The sequence below is a fragment of the Syngnathus floridae genome, chromosome 10 (genome assembly GCF_059516105.1).
Source record: "Syngnathus floridae isolate MCC-2025c chromosome 10, RoL_Sflo_1.0, whole genome shotgun sequence".
NCBI classification, from domain to species: Eukaryota; Metazoa; Chordata; class Actinopteri; order Syngnathiformes; family Syngnathidae; genus Syngnathus; species Syngnathus floridae.
The window spans coordinates 11,446,319-11,464,481 of record NC_142422.1 but is presented as its reverse complement, the minus strand read 5'-3'; the positions used below and the strand labels follow the sequence as shown (position 1 = coordinate 11,464,481).

Genomic DNA, 18,163 nt, shown 5'->3' with positions numbered 1-18,163 from the left:
CCTGTTCCTTGACTCGTTGAAATCAACGCAGGCAAAAACGTATTTTAATGACATCCTTTCCCAAGTAAACAGTTTTATTGCATTTTATGCATGTCGTGGCAATTTTAAATAGATTCTTTCGAAAGCCGCGCCACATTCGCTTTGTACGCGATTGTAACCGGAAGATACGTCATCCTGCATGCATATTGTTATTGTTAGCTTGTTAGCTAGCAGTGGGGTTCATGAGATGGCGACATGACAGAGTAATAACGACGTCTTATTACATGTCTATCATAAGGTTATTACCAGCCTTTATCCGGTACGTACTGTACCCATATTGACACTTTTGCAACCGAAATGATGAAATTTATTGTCCGAAAGACAGAATGAAACACCCGGAATTGAAGAAAAACGATTTTTGCGTACGATATTATTTTCTCGTTGCTAGCCTTTATGACAGGCTAGTAATGAGCTCGTTAGCAAAAGGCCTACTCGAAAATAACAAAACGTGTCGTAATTATATATTTGTTCCATTTGTTATTTAATGGGAGAATAAATGGAATGACAGAAATATCATCTTGCGTAAACATAATTTGCAGAGATGTTAATCGGACACCAATTAGGTACACCTCCCTAATGGCATCTAATACAAAGCATCAGAATGCTCTTTAAAAAAAAAATCATGTTTATTTTTTTTAAATCAGGGCTATGTTTATTACTGTAATTGTTGTTTGCAGTGCTTTACAACTGTGCAATTTAACACTTGTTGCTAATTATTTGACCTGCTCATGTGGATAAATACATAAAATACTCGAAACAGTCCCCATTATAATACTGTGAAACTACACAACACTCAAAGATACAAATTACAGTTGTTACACATTTTTCAAAAGGAATCCTTAATCGCTTGTCCTCTAATTAAATATTATTCCACTTTTCTAGATATTGGCAATGGAGAACGGAAACAGGTCTGATGCTGCATCCACATCCAAGAATCACTCAGGCTCTCTACACTTACAGAGTAAGATAATCATGTTGAGAATATTATACAATGCACGCGCTTTTGAAATAAAATTATTATTATTCATTACAGTTCTTTTCCCCCTGTTAAGTTCTAAAAAATGAAGACAGTTATGAAGTAGCCATGCCACTGGAGGAAAGCAACTTTGAGCAACAAGGGGGATTTTTCAACCAAAGTGACCAACATTTTGAAGGTGAATGTTTACTTTCGATTTGGATTCCTTCCCTATTTTAAAATTCTCTCAAGGACAATTGACTTCCCTAAAGCAAAGTTATGTTCAATGTTCAATTCTTTGTAGAATCGGCGCCATCTGCTGGGCCGTCGAACGTCAACAGCTCCTTCATGGTGATTACCAACCTGCGGACACAACTGCAGATTTCTGTCGAGAAAAACTCCTGGCTTCAGAAAAGAATTGAGGACCTGGAAGAGGAGCGGGATTTCCTGCGCTGCCAGCTGGACTGTTTCATTTCATCCACAAAGAGCCAGCGGCAAGATCAGGGTCAGTACAATGACGCCGCGAAGAGCATTCTGGTGACAGACTAGCAAATAGTAGTGCTCTCAGATTTTTTTTCATGATGATGAATACAATTAAAAAAACATTTCCTCCTCATAATGATAAACCCAAATTGTGTTTTGTAGGTTATGAGTCCAGACGCTTCACTTGGAAGGGAAGAAGAGAGGATGAACATCCCGCTGGTTAGTGCGAGAAGTTTTCTATGGAATGCCATCATTATCAAGGATATTGCAATAAATGTTCATATGAAATTTTGCTCTTCACTGGCATCTTCTTCTCATAGAGCAACAGAAGAGGGACTCGGTGCATTTGCCATCTCGCCAATTTATCCAACGGAGGCCTGCCGCTGCTCCACCTGCGGCTTCCTGTAAAAACCACATCTCCAATCCAATCAGCAATCAGATGGCCTCCATGAATGCTCGGTTCAGTTCGACGCAATCTGCAGCCCTCTTGCAAGGCCTTGCCGCTGGCGGTGCGTCGGCCAGTGGTAGCGGCGCCAACCGTGCCGTAGGGCTGCTGATGAATGAGTTGAGCGGCCATCGAAACCTGGGTGCAGGTAATGCGAATCGGACAAGCTCAATCACTAGTTGTGGTCTCTTTGGCATTTTCGTTCGTTCATCAGATTCACTTCCACTCTTGGGAGAATCGGATGAATACTTGGAGCGCGATGACTTCCTAGAAGAGGAGGAAATGATATCAGGAGAAGATGCCATGCAAAATCCCATCAACAGCAACAAACAACAATTCAAGAGGAGGCGGATATTCCGAGGCCTTCGAGAAAGGCAAAGGGGTAAGGAAAGATGAGAGCGCTTCATAAAGTTTAGAAATTAAATGTGTTATTATCATTATTATTATTATTATTATTATTATTATTATTATTATTATTATTATACCGTCATTGTCCAAATACTTTTGACTGGTGTAACTAACGCTCTTTATGTTCCATACTTCAGTAAAAGATCCTGCCGGAGTGCTTTTCCGGTACAAGAAGATCCTCCTCACATACCAACGTCTAAAAAACATGTCCAAGGCGTTTCAAATCCACGGTGTGGACCGCAACACAGTGGCCTCCACCACACCCATCGCCGAGCTGCTGCTGGTGGCTCCTGAGAAAGTGGCGGTGGTCGGAGAGTTTGATCCGTCCAAAGAGAAGCTGTTGGATTACGCACGCCGTTGCTATGCGACGTTGGACGACGAGACACAGAGCAGGGTGCAAGCCCTGAAGAAGAACAACCTGCTGCTGCCTATTTCCTACAGGTTCAGACACTGACACGACGAGGGCTAGATGGAAGGAAGTCCGCAGGCACAGAGAAGGATTTTATTCTCTTAAAACGCTGAAAACAAAATATTGGATGCTTTCGCCACTGATATAGAGTTTTTATCTAGTATATGTGTAATACAATGTGTCATCTTGTGTGGAAATCCTGTTCTGTGAGTTCCATGGTATCCACGTGATGCAAAAAGAATCACTTTGCTGTATTATTGTAATGTTTGGATACCATCCACAAAAATATGTTAACCCTTTTTTGAATATGCACTTAAATCTTTGTACAGCCACTTTGTAATTGTCGGCAATGAGTAGCTATTATTCATTATTACTGTGTTTTGTGTCTACTTTTTTGTCAATCATCTTCATTGTTTCTACCTTACTTTGTGTTTTGCGTCTTTGAATTGTGTAATTTTGCATTACAATTTTGTACATATACAATCTTTACATGAAAGTTAAATACAATTGAACTGTATTTGGATAGTAATTCTTTTCAATGCCATAGTGTACTGTACACCTATTCCCATTACTAACAGGGGCTGGGGGGTACAGTGTATTCGCTCTTGTTTACTTATTTGTTTTTATTATATTTATTTTAATAACTACATTATTTCAATGAAAACAGTAACATTCTGTCAGGTATCACATTTGGCATGCTCAGGCTATCTATCAATCAGGATGCCCATAGGGGCGACGTTCAAATTAACTGAATTCACACCAAATAAATAACATTTGCCATAAATATAAAAACATAGAAAATATACTTTCGAAGTAATTTAGTTCAAATTTAAAATAAAATTTCAAAAAAAAAAAAAGGGCTGACGGCCATTTTCCGGAAAGCCGTTCATGAGCTTCCGGTGTTGAGGAGGACCAGGGAGACGGAGGGAGAAAGAAAAGCGGGCATACTGCCTTCTTCGTACTCTTCGCCAACCGCTGAACCTTACAAGAAGTGGGCGTTAGTAATTGGAAGCCGGACGAATGTTCTTTCGAGGCGGCCAATTCACCATCGAAGTTTGTGTTTGCCGTGCAGTTTGATAGTCCCCATTCATTCCGTTGTCTGTGCTAGCACGCTAAGCTAAGCTATCTTAGTGTCTGCTCCGCCGGGCCTATTTTTTTTCCTCCTGCTGGACTTTGCAACTAGCTCCTATTGCTAACCCACGTTTTTTCCCCCCCGATGACTCCCCCATCGATTTACAAATAAAGTCAACTCCTCTCTTTTTTTGCTAATCGGTATATAGCCAATTTATAGTGGATTACTAGTCGTAGCTAATTCCTCGTGCAAGATTTTTAGGGGGGAGGGTTTCGTGGTGCACTTTTTTGAGCGAATAACGCAGACGCGCAAAGCCGCCGAAGCTTGCAGAGATGTCGGACTTCGACGAATTTGAACGGCAACTGTCTGAAAACAAGCAAGGTAAGCGTCGCACACGATTAGAGGCGCCTCATGAAAATGTGTGCCGACGCCGTTGAGTTCTCTTGCCGCCATCACGCTAGGCTACTCGGGCCCGGTCTATTTACTGGAACGCTAAGGGCATCGCAGTCGGAGTCGTTAGCTACATGCTCAAAATGGGACCGCTTGCTACTGTGGTGATGGATCCACTTTTGTGATCATTATATATTTTTAATTTAGTGAATTTGAATGAATCATATTAAGTGAATGTGCTCCGTATTTTCCACTGGCCCTGTAGTCGCTGAGTCTAGTACTTCAGTATATGTACATTTTGTTTAAAGTACTTTTTCGACTAACTACTTTCTTCATAAAAGAACGTAAACCAAAATGCTAACAAATGCAATTCCAAGTGCAAGTTTAATAGTAAAAACTACGTTCGTGCTCTTGATTTCCATGAGCTGTCAGACGTCACGTCGGAATGAACAAATGCCACTTAACCATATTCGTCAATGTGAAGACGTCGACCATGTAATTTTTTTTTCTCACGATATTGATCCAAGTTTAAAAAAAAAAAAAAAAGATACATATCAACATGCGGTACATAAGTGATCTCTAAGTGACCACCTCTACAACATTCCTAGGAAATGTCATTGTCCCATCGCTCCTGGCCAGCAGGCACATCATGTTTGCAATCATTGGTGGTATATAATCAACAATAATAATACAATAATAGTTTTGATAACCAGGCACAACAAAGCATCAAGCGTTTTCTTAGGCTTTTTTGCTACCATGGCATGCCCTTGTAGCTTTTCCAACAAGGCCATCAACCTTCTCTGAATCTTTTGCGTTATCCTTGATAATGATCCTTGGTTGCTTGTTGCTGTTGTTCCTGTTTTTTTTTTTTTTTTTTTGTGCCACGTCCCAAAATCTTACAAACTCTCAAGAGTGGTTGACTTAACCTTGCTCTATTAACGTGTTTTTTTTGTTGTTTTTTTAAACTTAAATGCACATCCATCACATTTATCTGCATAAATCCTCCGTCTTTTCTGTGGTCCAGCTGAGCGGGACAAGGAGAACCGGCATCACCGCCGCTCCGGCTCCCGTAGCCGCAGCCGAGACAGGAAGAGGAGAAGCAGAGATGGGGACAGGCGTAGTCGGGATCGCCGTGCCGACAGTAAGGATCGCAGACACAGACGCAGGTGAGTACCACTTCTCTTCATCCACAACCGGACTGGCAAACTGGGAACATCTGTTGGAGCCAACAGTTTGCTATAATTTGACATTTTTCTCATATTAATTTTTTTTTTTTTTTTAAATTACCTTCATAGCCAAACTTCATCATTCCTTCTTTAAACCTCGTCTGTTTTGGCCTCTTTGGCTCGCCTCTTCTTCTGGGGGATAAGCGATTTTACACATGACAGGACAGTTGCATTTCTGTGGCATTAAGCCCTCTCTGAGCTTATGCGTGTCCATTGAAATTTGGGGATTTTTGCATCTTCATAAATGAGGCCTATTTTTAGCACCGGCAAATTCACATCTGCACATTCCTTCCACCCATCTCAGGAGCTTTATTTGGACCGTCTTTGGGACTCAATCTACAGGGAATAAATTACACCGAAGCTATAACAGTAGCTTTAGATGTTCAAATGTTAACCTCGGCTGCAGCAAACCAATTTTTCCCAATAGTCAGATTAGGTCCAACCTGATTTCCGCATAATAATTTAAACGATAACGTGACAACGAAAAAGAAAATACAAGTGAGCCATTATCCTTCTGCGCATCAGAGCTTTTCACACGCACCAAAGTATGCAGGCACTTTTGATTTAGTGACAGGAAGAATGTTCCCAATCAAAAGTGCGCCAAGAAATCCTACCAGTCAAGTCGGGATTGAGTCCATAGAATTTTAAAAGTGTAAATGTTAGAGAATCATTTTGTGAAAACCCTCCAATGTCATTTCAGCTCGCCACAGAGCTACCCACAGGACAAAACTGCAAGGTAATACAGCAAATTGAACACAAAGCTGCTTTGTTGTGCCACTATCTCATGTCCTGCCTTGGGAACTACAAACAAACTGACTTGTGTGCAAATCACCATCGATTTTTTTTCCTTTCTTTCCCGTTTTGTTTGACATGAACACGTCCAGATTGTGATGCGTCTTTCTTGATTTGACCATTTTCACCTCGTACCCTAACTCCAAACGTCTCGTGTGTTTCCCACAGCCGTTCTCCGCACCGCGAAAAGAAGAAGATCAAGGTGAAGAAGTACTGGGACGTCCCACCGCCCGGCTTTGAAAACATCAGCCCCATGCAGTACAAAGCCATGCAAGGTAGTTCCGTCGCAAATGACTGATACTTGACCTAGAAAAATATCCAGCGGACTGATTGGGTTTGTGTCCACAGCCGCTGGCCAGATTCCGGCCACGGCCCTCTTGCCCACTATGACTCCGGACGGCCTTGCCGTCACTCCCACCCCCGTGCCCGTCGTGGGAAGCCAGATGACCCGACAGGCTCGCAGGCTCTACGTGGGGAACATCCCCTTTGGGATCACTGAGGTGCCACACGCGTTTAAACCTGTGTGCGCCCTTTGACATCATTCCGCATTTGTAATTTTTTTTTTTTCTCCCACCTTTTCTGTTTGTTCCCAGGAGTCAATGATGGACTTCTTTAACGCTCAGATGCGTTTGGGTGGCCTTACTCAGGCCCCCGGAAACCCTGTGCTTGCTGTGCAGATTAACCAAGATAAGAATTTTGCCTTCCTTGAGGTGGGTTTTTGCGCCAATGAGCTTGCACGTGTCTTTCAAAGCAAACGTGGAATAACGTACATTTTCTTGTCCAGTTCCGCTCAGTGGATGAGACAACACAGGCGATGGCTTTTGATGGGATCATCTTTCAAGGCCAAAGCCTTAAAATTCGCCGTCCACACGATTACCAGCCGCTGCCGGGCATGAGCGAGAACCCCAGTGTCTATGTGCCTGGTACACAGACAATTAATGGTTTTTACTATTACTACTCCTGTTGGCATCATTCATTCTCCATTTGAGTAAATATGTATGGGAGCTTGCACTGTTTGCTTTCCTCAAAGGTCTTGTTGTCAACACAGGAGTGGTGTCCACAGTGGTGCCTGACTCGGCCCACAAGCTCTTCATCGGCGGGCTGCCCAACTACCTGAATGATGACCAGGTTAGTGGTTGGACTGTAAACCGGCTGACCTCTGTGGAAATCTGTGGCTGCATTTATTGGAGATCCAGCTTGAGGTCTCAGTATTTCATGCTCTTTGTCCTCATGAAAAGACAATTGAGGATGAATGTGAAATACTCAATGGCTTTAAAAGCATTAAGTCACAAATTGGATTTTGCACAAAACAAGGCCTTAAGTGCCAGTCCAAAAGCAACAAATATTAAAACACCACTGGTAGGCTGCCGGTTAGCAGTTTAACACCAAGCCACTGTAGGTTGTTATAGCTCTCAAGGAGGGTCTGCACGGGCACTCTCGGACCCCCTTGAGAGCCAAGAGCCGAGTGTATGTCCGGCTTGTCACTTGGAGTGACTCCAAGTCGCTAACACCGTTGGTGTTATGTGAATTGCATGTATCTATTTGTGGAGAACGGAGATGAGTTGTAACTTACAATGAACAAAATGAGCAGGAATGCCCAAGTTGCTTCATGTTCCAATTAATTTGTTCTCAGTTTGAAAAGTTTAAATTTACTGTCGTTTACTTTTTTAATAACATGAAGCGCTAAGGCAACACAAATCTGGCTCAATGTTTCATGTGCCTCAGTGAGATAGAGGCTTTAAATGAGATATGCCGGGACCTCCAGAAATCCTGTAGACTCACTCATGGTTGCTTCTGTGAAATGTACATTTGTGCTCTTCAGGTAAAGGAGCTGTTGACGTCCTTTGGCCCTCTGAAGGCCTTCAACCTTGTGAAGGACAGCGCAACAGGTCTGTCCAAAGGATATGCCTTCTGTGAATACGTCGATGTCAACCTCAATGACCAGGTAATCAAAAAGCGCAGCACGAGCCATCAAGATGACGGACGACACGCATCGTGGCGACGGAGCCGTTTCAAGGCTTCCCTTCATTGCAGGCCATTGCTGGGCTTAACGGCATGCAGCTGGGAGACAAGAAGCTCCTGGTGCAGCGAGCCAGTGTGGGATCCAAGAACGCCACTTTGGTATGTGCCAGTAAAGGTAAAAAGCAAAAATAAATGTGTCGCGTGTCATAACCGTTTGTTTGTGTGTGCGTCTTTTACAGACCAGCATAAACCAGACCCCCGTCACGCTGCAAGTGCCGGGCCTGAACAGTACCGTGACCCAAATGGGCGGCCTGCCCACCGAGGTGCTGTGCCTGATGAACATGGTGGCGCCCGAGGATCTGGTGGACGATGAGGAGTACGAGGAGATTGTGGAAGATGTCCGAGACGAGTGCAGCAAATACGGTCAAGTCAAGAGCATCGAGATCCCGCGGCCCGTTGACGGCCTGGAAGTGCCCGGCACCGGCAAGGTGAGACCCGCACCTCAGATCAAAGACAAAACAATCAGATTGTCAAATGAGACTTGCATTCAAATGTTTTTGTTGTGTGCCTGCAGATCTTTGTGGAATTCATGTCGGTGTTCGACTCCCAGAAAGCCATGCAGGGCCTGACAGGAAGGAAATTTGCCAACAGAGTAGTGGTGACCAAGTACTGCGACCCTGATGCGTATCACCGCCGAGACTTCTGGTAGAGGAGGCAAGACGGGGGAAAAAAAATAATGTGGGGGGGGTGGGGTAGTTTGGCTGGGGAGGTTTGAGCTCCCACTGACCAGAAAAGCCAATTGAGTGAACTTTTTTTTTTTTTTTTGTCGTCAGTGGAGATCATCACGCGTGATGTGAGATCTCAGAGGAAGTCAAGTAGGCTTGTTCTGGTTGTGGGAGGTTGGGGTGGGGGGAGGGGGTTCTAAAACTTTTTGAGAAAATGTGTGTTATGATAGGTCCAGGGTGGGGTCAACTGTTTTTATACTTTGTGAGCCGGAGATGTCATTTTTTGCCGAGAGGGGAGGGGGGCATAATATGTTTGTATTTAAAATGGAAGGAACTTGTCAAAGGTGCCACAAGGGCAAATCCAAAAAGACGGCTGTACCGAAATGAAAAGGGTGAGGGCATTTCTGTTGGGCCGCCTCGTACTTCTTGTTATTCACTAGCTGTAACGTCCAATTGAGTTTCGCCGCCATTAGAAAGACTAGAAAAGACGCCATTGTTTTTTTTGTTTGTTTGTTTGTTTTTTTTCTTCCTTCTTCTCTTTTCCGTCAGACTACTGCCCCGCGCCCCCCTCAGGACGATTGCTCGAGAATGTGTCGCGTGAATGTCAATGTTGCTGTTCCCAAACTATGTGTAGCTTTTGCTGGCTCCGGCTTGTAACATCACATTGTACTACTCAGCCTGTAGAATAACACCGACTACAGTAAAGGATGTTTTCCATCCAACCTTTTCTATCCATCCTCTTCTTTCAACAGCTTTTGTTCAGGCAACACTCAAAACGTATTTATAGGGGATTTTGCTTACCAAAAGCCTTAACAGAATGATTCCGTGACAATTGGACAAGGAAACAAATCTGGCCGGCCCTTTACTTAGTCCGATCCATTTCCAAAGGCGTTAATCTCCTGTACTTTGCCTCGCATCGCCAATTCTTGTCCGTTGTTAACATCAAAATCTGAACTGTAACTTGTGCTTGGACCCGGTGATGAAATTATTTTTTTGTTTCATTTGTGTGCATCGTCTCACCTCTTTGACAAGACCAAATAAACACCTGAATTATACCTACACGTCGTCCTGTGCTGGAAATGCTAACTGACACAACTCCGGTACAAGAATTAATTACTTTTAGGCCCATTTTCTAGAAAAAAGTTACTAATAGATGCTTTATTCGTCAAGCTGCAATATTTACGATAATACCAAATTAGGAGCAAGAAAAGTGGGGAAAAAAAGATCAGCTGGAGGGAGACGATTCTATAGTTGCCTGTTCCTATTTTATGGCAAGTAAAATAAGTCAAAGTCATATCGTCCAGTTATTCCACAGCGGTAGTTTCGTTTATCAAAATGTAAAATATTTTTCCAGCTGTTAAGAAAATAAGGGTCTTGATTAATCGGTATGGAGCACTGAGTTATGGCAATTACCCATGATGTCCACAAGGCGGCGCCGCCTTGCCCTTGCATGTAGTATGTCATGTCAGAAACTGCAATATTTTCAGCTTAGAAAAAACGACTAATCAAAATATATCAGTGACACACTACAGAAACAATGTTTGAATTCCAGATATGAATAATCAAATTTAATGTTAAGTCTTAATTGTCCGTGGTAGCGGGCATCAGTTTTGATGGCTTCCGATTAGACCGTCGAGCCGCGTAATAAGACGAGCCAAGTAAAAAACTGAGTAGTTGACAGCCACCCCCGGCCCACTGCGGTTCCTCCCCCTTTCCTTCCCCCTCACTTCATGTCATTAACAGGTGCCTGTCCAAAATAGACGCACGGCCGCTGTGTGACAGAAACAGACATGTTTTCAATCACGCTGGAACGACTTGCGTTTGGTATTCCACTGTGTATGTATTTGTGTGGCCGTGTACGGGTAATGTTAGTAAGTAGTAAGCCGAGGTTTTGCACAGTGACCACAGACACACATAGACAGATCTTTCCCTAAAGAGTGTTGGCCAACCGGGCTGCAGCCCCCTCCCCTGTTGCACCCACTTTCCATTAGTTATTTACCCCCCCACTCCTTCCGTCGCTCTCTTTCTCTTTCACTAACTCCCTCGTTCTCTTAATTTTCAAGCGTCTTCTCCTGAACTCAGCACCAAACTACAGGTCAGAATTATTTTCCTCCCCTTTGCATTTGTTGCTTTTCTTACTTATGCATAGAGTTGCAAAAGTTATTCAAAGTTGGAAAATTTCCATTGGGATTAAAGGGAAAGTTTGGCTGTCAATGGAGAATTAAAAATTGTATTTGAGCATAATTCCTGCTAGCCAGCCAGCTAGCTAGACAGAATGAATCCAGTTTAAAAACTGTTCCCATCCCCCCCCCACATACTTATTTTTGTCTTTCAAAACATTTGTAAAATTAATTTCTCAAAAATATTGCATCGTATGTTCTTTTGGTGTTTTTAATACTTTGATTTTAGAAATGTCTTTGATTATTTTGTTTGTAAATGCCTTTAAATGTCGTATTTTTCATTTTGTCAGGTCGTATTTTCAACTAATGTGTAAAATGAGCTATATACTGTAAATAAAGCTGCCCTGCTTTGCCCTTACCTTAAAATTGTACCAATTTATTATCTTGCACCGTTGTGGGCTGATGACAAAACACAATGTTTATGACTCACTATAATGTTACAGCTCTTTGATTGGATCTCGGAATTAGTCTGTAGAGTGTATCTTCATTTTTTAATCTAGGGGTGTCAAACTCCTTTTTATCGCGGGCCGTATTGTAGTCATAGTTTTCTTTGGAGGCCCATTATGACTGTCAACCCAAATAAATATATGAACGCTTCATATTATATACAGTATAAGCTACGAAACAAACTGATAAAAAGCTTGTTTTCAAATCAGACGAGTAAAAACTGTTCTTCAAATATTTTAAAAAGATGATTTTTTTTAAAGTGAAGACAATTTACAATTCTAGTAATGACATGAACTTGATGCACAATTTGTCTTCGCGGGCCACATCTGGCCCCCGGGCCTCGAGTTTGACATTTGTGTATTAGTCCATCTTACATAACAAGATGACAATGACGTTTCTCATTTGTTGGCTCTTGGAATGTGAATCTTCTATCTATGTTATGACCTAAATGTAATGTCGTTGCCATTCTTTTTAATGAATAGCCCAAGCCAGCGTTTAAAACAAACAGGTGGCTGATGTAGTCCGGTGCCAATATAAATCCTTTGGGACCACTAGTGCAAAGCTCGGAATCAAGCGATCCAAGAACTGGGGGTGGGCTGAGGGCTTCTGTCCTCTTGTCCACTGTGTGACCTGTCAAAGCCCCCCCAGGCTGGGTCAATTAGTGAGGCCCACTCTGGTTCAGGCTTGAATTATCGCCTGACTTGCACAGCGTGCGGGTCAGCTGCCACCTTGTTGAAACGGGCGCCTGAGGACCCCTGCTTATACTCGGTGGGGAGAGGAAAATGCTTGAGACGCCTAAATCGCACGCACACACACACACACACACACACACACACACACACACACACACACACACACGCACACATACACACACCTGATTGCCAGTTTGTCTCATGCCATGTGATGCAGGGCGTGGGGTATTTGTGGCACCACGTTATCCCCTCAGATCAGAAGGGATCCACATCCAATCCTGACCCTGAGGGGACAACTCGTGTCTGAGCTTTGTGATGGGACAATAAAAGATGGGCGGTTAACTGTGGCACTCACCTTGACCCCCACATTAAACTACTCTACTAGATCCGTGTAGATAAAATGTTTCTTTGGGATGATAAAGCGTTTTTGGTGGTGGAGCATCCTAAAAGCCAAAAGTAATTTGGTGTAAAAGCTTTATCACGCTCTGAAGCATCCGATCATGATCATGTAATCTTTCCTCGTGGTGTTCCTCAGGGATCCATTCTTGTCCCTCTCCTCTTTAACTTAAGGCACGTTATTAAATTTGTGGTAAACGTAGGACCTTGAATGTAAGTAACACCTGTGGTTTTTGCTGTATTCTATATTGTTGCTTTTCTTTTTCAGAGAACTGCAAGAAAGGAAACACTGGGATGGAGCTTCGTTTATAGCCTTATGTTTTTTTTTTTAATTTGATCCTCTATCCTAGTGGGAGCTTTATTTATTTATTTATTTATTTATATATTTTAAAGCTTCATCATTGCATCAATACTAAATACTCCCAAGTGTTCCACCTCAAACCTACGTGGTCAAATGTGGAACAACTTCTTCGTGCCCCAGGACGATGAGGGCCGCATGGGGGTGGCGGGCAGTGGCCAAGGCGGCGGACTGGCTGCTCTGAAGGGCGGACGAGCCCAGAGGCGGACCCAAAAGATGAGCGACAGCCAGGACGGCAAGATCAAGCTGGTCTTCCTGGTGTGCGCGGTGGGCGTGACGCTCACCGTGCTAGGCGTGGTCACTGAATTTTGGGTGGAGCTGGCACAGCCCAAGAACTTTGCCGGCAACCAGACGTGCCAGATGGCGCACTATGGCCTGTGGAAGGCCTGCGTGCACACCTTGTGGGTGGCTGACGTGGACCCCGAGAGGGCCAGCTGCGGTCCGGCTGAACTACCGGGAGGTGAGGCCTGCCACTGTCATTCACTTAAAAAGCGGATTGGGACTTGGGTTGTTGCCATGTTGGGCAAAGGTCACCTACTTACTGTGTCAAAGTGTGAAGCAGATGAGAAACCCAAGTTTGATGGTTGCCAGAGCGACCAAAGCAATATTGGCATTGGCTTCCCCACTTGTTTCAAACTCTGAATGAATGGAATGACTACAGTTCAAAGTGTGCAAAATTTGTATTTACATGCAAAATTTAGTGATTTGCTCAACTCTGCTGTTACATATAGTTGCTTCAAAGAAAATCCATGGAAAACTCGACTAGCATCATGATGTCCTCTAAAAAAATGCTATGCTAATCTTTTAGCCCTCAAAGAAATTCTAAGCCAACCAATTCAGCTCGGTCAATTCCACAACCACGCTATGAATGACTTGTCTTGGAAATGTAACACGCGGGGGTGTGAACATGATGCCGCATGCCGCACATAGCGTGGACGTATATGCGCACACACCATGTGCATCTAGGTCGGCCCTCCATACATGCTAATTCGATCATTAAAGAGGAACAGCCAATGGGATGAGGGCGAAGGCGAGCATTATGTAATAATATTCGACACGTATGATGCAGCTGAAAACGCTTCCATCACAGTTTTGCTTGTGTTGACGGCGCAATCCGTCCACTTTGCATATGTGACAGCGTGTTGATGTGTGACGGCAGCCGTTCTGTTTGCGACAATATTTCTCACACGCCCTCGTGCGACCGGCAGATGGCCGCCAGCCCCGCCATGTTTGTTTGGCCCAAAAAAAAAAGCAACTGTTTTCTTGCCCATCTTACAATCACGGCTCGCCGTGTGTGTACAAGCACACACAGCCCGGGTGCGAGTTGACGCTGGGAAGCCCAATGGAATCTGTCCACTTCACAGTTTTTGTCTAAATATAGTGAAAGGCCAATGAGGGGGAGAAGGACAGCGAGGGACCAAGGGAGAACAGGTCTAATGCAGTATTAAGCAACCTCCCGTGTCGCCCCCTCCGCCCACTCTCACTCTAGCATCCCTCCCTCCCTCGACCTCCTCCTCTTCCATCTGTGGCTTCCTTCTTCAGTTTTCACCTCCCCTCCATCTGTGCTCCCACCTCGTTCCTCCTAATCTTCCTCTTCAGATCCTTCTCCAACCTCCTTGTCCCTGTTTTGGATGCTTGTTAAGACCCAAAGATCACAACGGCTCTCTTGAAGTAAAATAGAAAATAAATCAAGGCATTGACGATATTATTTTATTTTTTTAACTCCTCACAATCAAAAGAAATACTTAAGTGATTTACACATATCTGAAAAATCTACTGAAGTACAGTGAAGACATAATTGTCCCTCGTACCACTGCTGGCAGAACCATATGTGCACTGTGTGTGTGTGTGTGTGTGTGTGTGTGTATGTGTGTGTGTGCGTGCGTGCGTGTGTGTGTATTCCAACTCAACACTTGAATATAAATAGAAATGATGCCTGCAAGGACAATAGTGTGTGCATGGATGCATAGAAAGCGCGTCGCATAGGACCACCAGCCATCCACGGCACACGTGTGTGTTTGTGTGTGTGTGTGTTCGCACGTGCGTGCGTGTGTGTGCGCAAATTGTGCATGTTATTGGGGTTTTTTTTATCGTGCATGTTTGTTGTACTAAAGTTTCGTCCTGTCTCCAGAATCCAACTGCACCTACTTCAAATTCTTCACCTCGGGGGAAAACGCCGTCATGTTCAAGAAGACAACAACCAAGAGTAAGAAGCTTGGAAAAAGAGAGGCTGGCTAGTGGGAGAACAATGAGATACGCAATTCTTGTTTTATTTGTCATTTTTCTGTGCTTCAACTATGAGTCGGTGTGATGCCAATATGCAATTAATGGTGACATGGATGGCTTGCACATGTTGGCGCAGGATTTGTATGTTGCATCTGTCCGTGTTCACCTGCCAATAAAATTTCTTTCAAGTTGAGCCAAATCAGCACATGGTTCACTTGCCAGCATGCTGCCACGTTGGCTCATCCAGCCAGTTAATTGTCCCAAACTAATACAAACCCCAAAATAGCCTTAGGGTTTCACATTAGGGATTCAAACTAGTAAAAAAGTTTTACAATTGACTGTCAACCCGTGACCTCTGACCCCTCAACCATGATCCTGACCTTTGACACCTGACGCTTGACCCCTAATATAGTAAGGCTTGTTTTAGTAAAAAATGGCTATGTTTAGTAAGGCTTTTACCATTAAACATCAACTCTTGACTTCTAAACATTAATCTTTTAAAGCTAACCCTTGACCCCTAATATATTATGCCATTGTTTAGAACAAAATGATCAATGGTTTTTACCATTGACTGTCGATCCTTGATATCTGAACCCTAAACCTTGTCCCTGATTTTTGATACATAACCCTTGACCCCTAATATAGTAAGGCTTTTTTGGTAAAAAAAATGACCATGGCTTTTACCATTGACCATCAACACTTGACCTCTGAATCCCGAACCTTGACCCTGACCTTTGATACCTGGCCCTTTATCATGACCCTCGACACCTAATATAGTAAGGCTTTTTTTAGTAAAACATGACCATGTGTAGTAAGGCTTTGACCATTGAACATCGACCCTTGACCTTTGACACCTGACCTTTCACCCCGAAGGCTTTTTTTGGTAAAAAATTATCATGTCAAAGTCAAAGTCAAAGTCAGCTTTATTGTCAATTTCTCCACATGCCAAAGACACACAAAGAAACCGAAATTTCGTTCCCCCCTATCCCACGGTGACAAGACATGGCTCACAACAGACAAACAGTAAACAAGTATAACAAAAGCGTGCTGAATAAATAATGAATAAATAACACAACAATAAATAAATGAAAACGCGTACAGCAGACATTCCCGAAAATAGCGCAACAGTGCCGCACGCTACGCAGAAGGGGGTAGCGAGTTCAGGGCCCTAACAGCCTGGAGAAAGAAGCTGTTGGCGAGTCTGGTGGTGCGGGAGCGCAGGCTCCTGTACCTCTTCCCAGAGGGCAGAAGGTCAAACAAGGAGTGAGCCGGGTGACTCACATCTCTGGCAATCGAGGTTGCCTTGCGGGCGAGATGGGAGGTGTAAATGTCCTTCAGGGAGGGAAGCGAAGCACCAATAATCTTACCAGCCGTATTCACTATGCGCTGCAGGGCCTTCAAGTTCTGTTCAGTGCAGTTACCACCCCAGACAGCGATGCAACTGGTGAGGACGCTCTCAATGGTGCCACGGTAGAATGTAGACAGGACTGCCTGAGGAGCACATGCACGCCTGAGCTTCCGCAGGAAATACAGGCGGCGCTGAGCTTTCTTTGCCAGTGACGAGGTGTTCGCGGACCAGGACCATGTATAGTAAAGCTTTAAAAAAACGTACATAGTTAAGTTTTTCTAAGAATGCCATAAAAGGCTTTTAAAAATGACTAACAACTTTTGTTGTTCGTGTCCTAGACTTGAACCTGGCGGCTGCCATCTTTGCTCTTCTCAGTCTGACAATGATGGTGACGGGCTCCATCTGCATCATCATGACGCTCAGCAAAGGCGTGGTATTCTTCCTCAAGCCAGCCTCTTTCTGCTTCATACTCTCAGGTCAGACCCCGCCTCTATACGGCCATACGTGATGCCTTTTCATATGAAACAATCATGTTAACGCTGCCACACGTGCAGGTGTCCTGGTCCTGGTCTCGGTCCTGATGTTTCACCAGTCCGTGCTGGCCTTGCTGTCCAGCGACCACTCTGTCCCGCTGCACCACCAGCTGTCCTGGTCGGCGGCCTGTGCCGGCTCGGCGGGCGCCGTCCTCATTTTCGGAGGCGTCCTTTTCCTCATCCTTTCACTTCCCGTCACTTCGTGGCAGAAGTGCTTGCCGCACAACAGCGCCACCTAGCAGGCGGCTATCTATATCGAATCATTGTTTTTTTTTTCTCCACAGGTTTTTCAACAATAGCTTAGCATTTTATAGTTATACCTCATTGTATTTATATTAACTTTCCAAGTATGCAATCATATTTTTTAATGTGTTTTGAAAAAGAGGCTGTCAAGTTTTTTGGGGGATGTTATAGCAAATAAAATGTAAGACTTTGTGCACCTGACAACTGTATAGACTCACTTTGTAAGCTTCACAATGTACATAACATTTCCTTTTATCTTTTATGAATGTTGTGTTTTGCAGTGTTTAAAAATATACACAAGATTCCCTTCACTCTTTTACTTTCAACAATTTCTCATAATTTGTTCCATAAAAATAAACTGATCTCTGTCCATTCTTTTCATTTTGTAACATCTCTGGGCTGCACTGTTTGCACTACACATTTGGTTTTGTCCAATCAGATTTCACACTCAGTCTGACGTCACTATGATTTTATCCTCTGATTGGTTGGTTGGACTGAAACGTGTTTTTATTTTATAGTTTTTTATTGGTTTTTTCACACAATAAATAGGATAAATATTAGCAATTTGAGCCGACGGAAAAGGTTATATCACAATCCACTACTTCATCCGGCTGTCACGGGGAAACAATTTATTTATTTTCCCTCCAATTTAAGTCACAAGTGACCTTTATCCCCCTCACTCACCGCCCCCCTCACACCATTGCTATACTTAGTCCCTTGATGCTGAAGTTTGGAAACCTTATCCGTGAATTTCAACTATGCGTGCCTCGCCGTTTACTCTTCCACCCCGGGCCTCAATGCGCTCGTACCTTTAACAATTCTCGTCCAATGCAT

The 18,163-nt window shown here is 43.7% G+C and overlaps 3 protein-coding genes across 10 annotated transcripts; all 3 read left to right on the top strand.

Moving 5' to 3' along the window:
* Positions 1–17: 17 nt before the first annotated feature.
* LOC148392408 (coiled-coil domain-containing protein 106-like) lies at positions 18–3,256 on the top strand. Of its 3 annotated transcripts, none has more exons than XM_088388094.1 (8): positions 18–64; positions 922–1,000; positions 1,092–1,193; positions 1,299–1,499; positions 1,640–1,696; positions 1,798–2,070; positions 2,137–2,304; positions 2,468–3,256. In XM_088388094.1, exons 2-8 carry the CDS (start codon positions 931–933, stop codon positions 2,782–2,784), a joined length of 1,188 nt encoding a protein of 395 aa, XP_088244220.1. In that variant the 5' UTR covers positions 18–64; positions 922–930; the 3' UTR covers positions 2,785–3,256. The 3 variants fall into 3 exon arrangements, with proteins under 3 accessions (XP_088244220.1, XP_088244219.1, XP_088244221.1); XM_088388093.1 differs by lacking the exon at positions 18–64 and adding an exon at positions 164–298; XM_088388095.1 differs by lacking the exon at positions 18–64 and adding an exon at positions 211–298 and having other exon boundaries at positions 1,073–1,193.
* Positions 3,257–3,617: 361 nt separating this feature from the next.
* Positions 3,618–9,965, top strand: u2af2a (U2 small nuclear RNA auxiliary factor 2a). 6 transcript variants are annotated; one of them, XM_088388090.1, is made up of 12 exons: positions 3,618–4,192; positions 5,226–5,367; positions 6,128–6,163; positions 6,388–6,494; positions 6,568–6,719; positions 6,813–6,929; positions 7,004–7,142; positions 7,268–7,347; positions 8,042–8,164; positions 8,254–8,340; positions 8,421–8,669; positions 8,756–9,965. In XM_088388090.1, the coding sequence occupies exons 1-12, from the start codon at positions 4,144–4,146 to the stop codon at positions 8,888–8,890; spliced, it is 1,416 nt and encodes a 471-aa protein (XP_088244216.1). In that variant the 5' UTR covers positions 3,618–4,143; the 3' UTR covers positions 8,891–9,965. The 6 variants fall into 6 exon arrangements, with proteins under 6 accessions (XP_088244216.1, XP_088244214.1, XP_088244215.1 ...); XM_088388088.1 differs by having other exon boundaries at positions 7,250–7,347; XM_088388089.1 differs by having other exon boundaries at positions 7,004–7,160.
* A 2,927-nt stretch (positions 9,966–12,892) lies between these two features.
* cacng6b (calcium voltage-gated channel auxiliary subunit gamma 6b) lies at positions 12,893–17,650 on the top strand. Its single transcript, XM_088387273.1, has 4 exons — positions 12,893–13,439; positions 15,111–15,185; positions 16,892–17,029; positions 17,108–17,650. The coding sequence occupies exons 1-4, from the start codon at positions 13,076–13,078 to the stop codon at positions 17,323–17,325; spliced, it is 795 nt and encodes a 264-aa protein (XP_088243399.1). The 5' UTR covers positions 12,893–13,075; the 3' UTR covers positions 17,326–17,650.
* Positions 17,651–18,163: the final 513 nt, after the last annotated feature.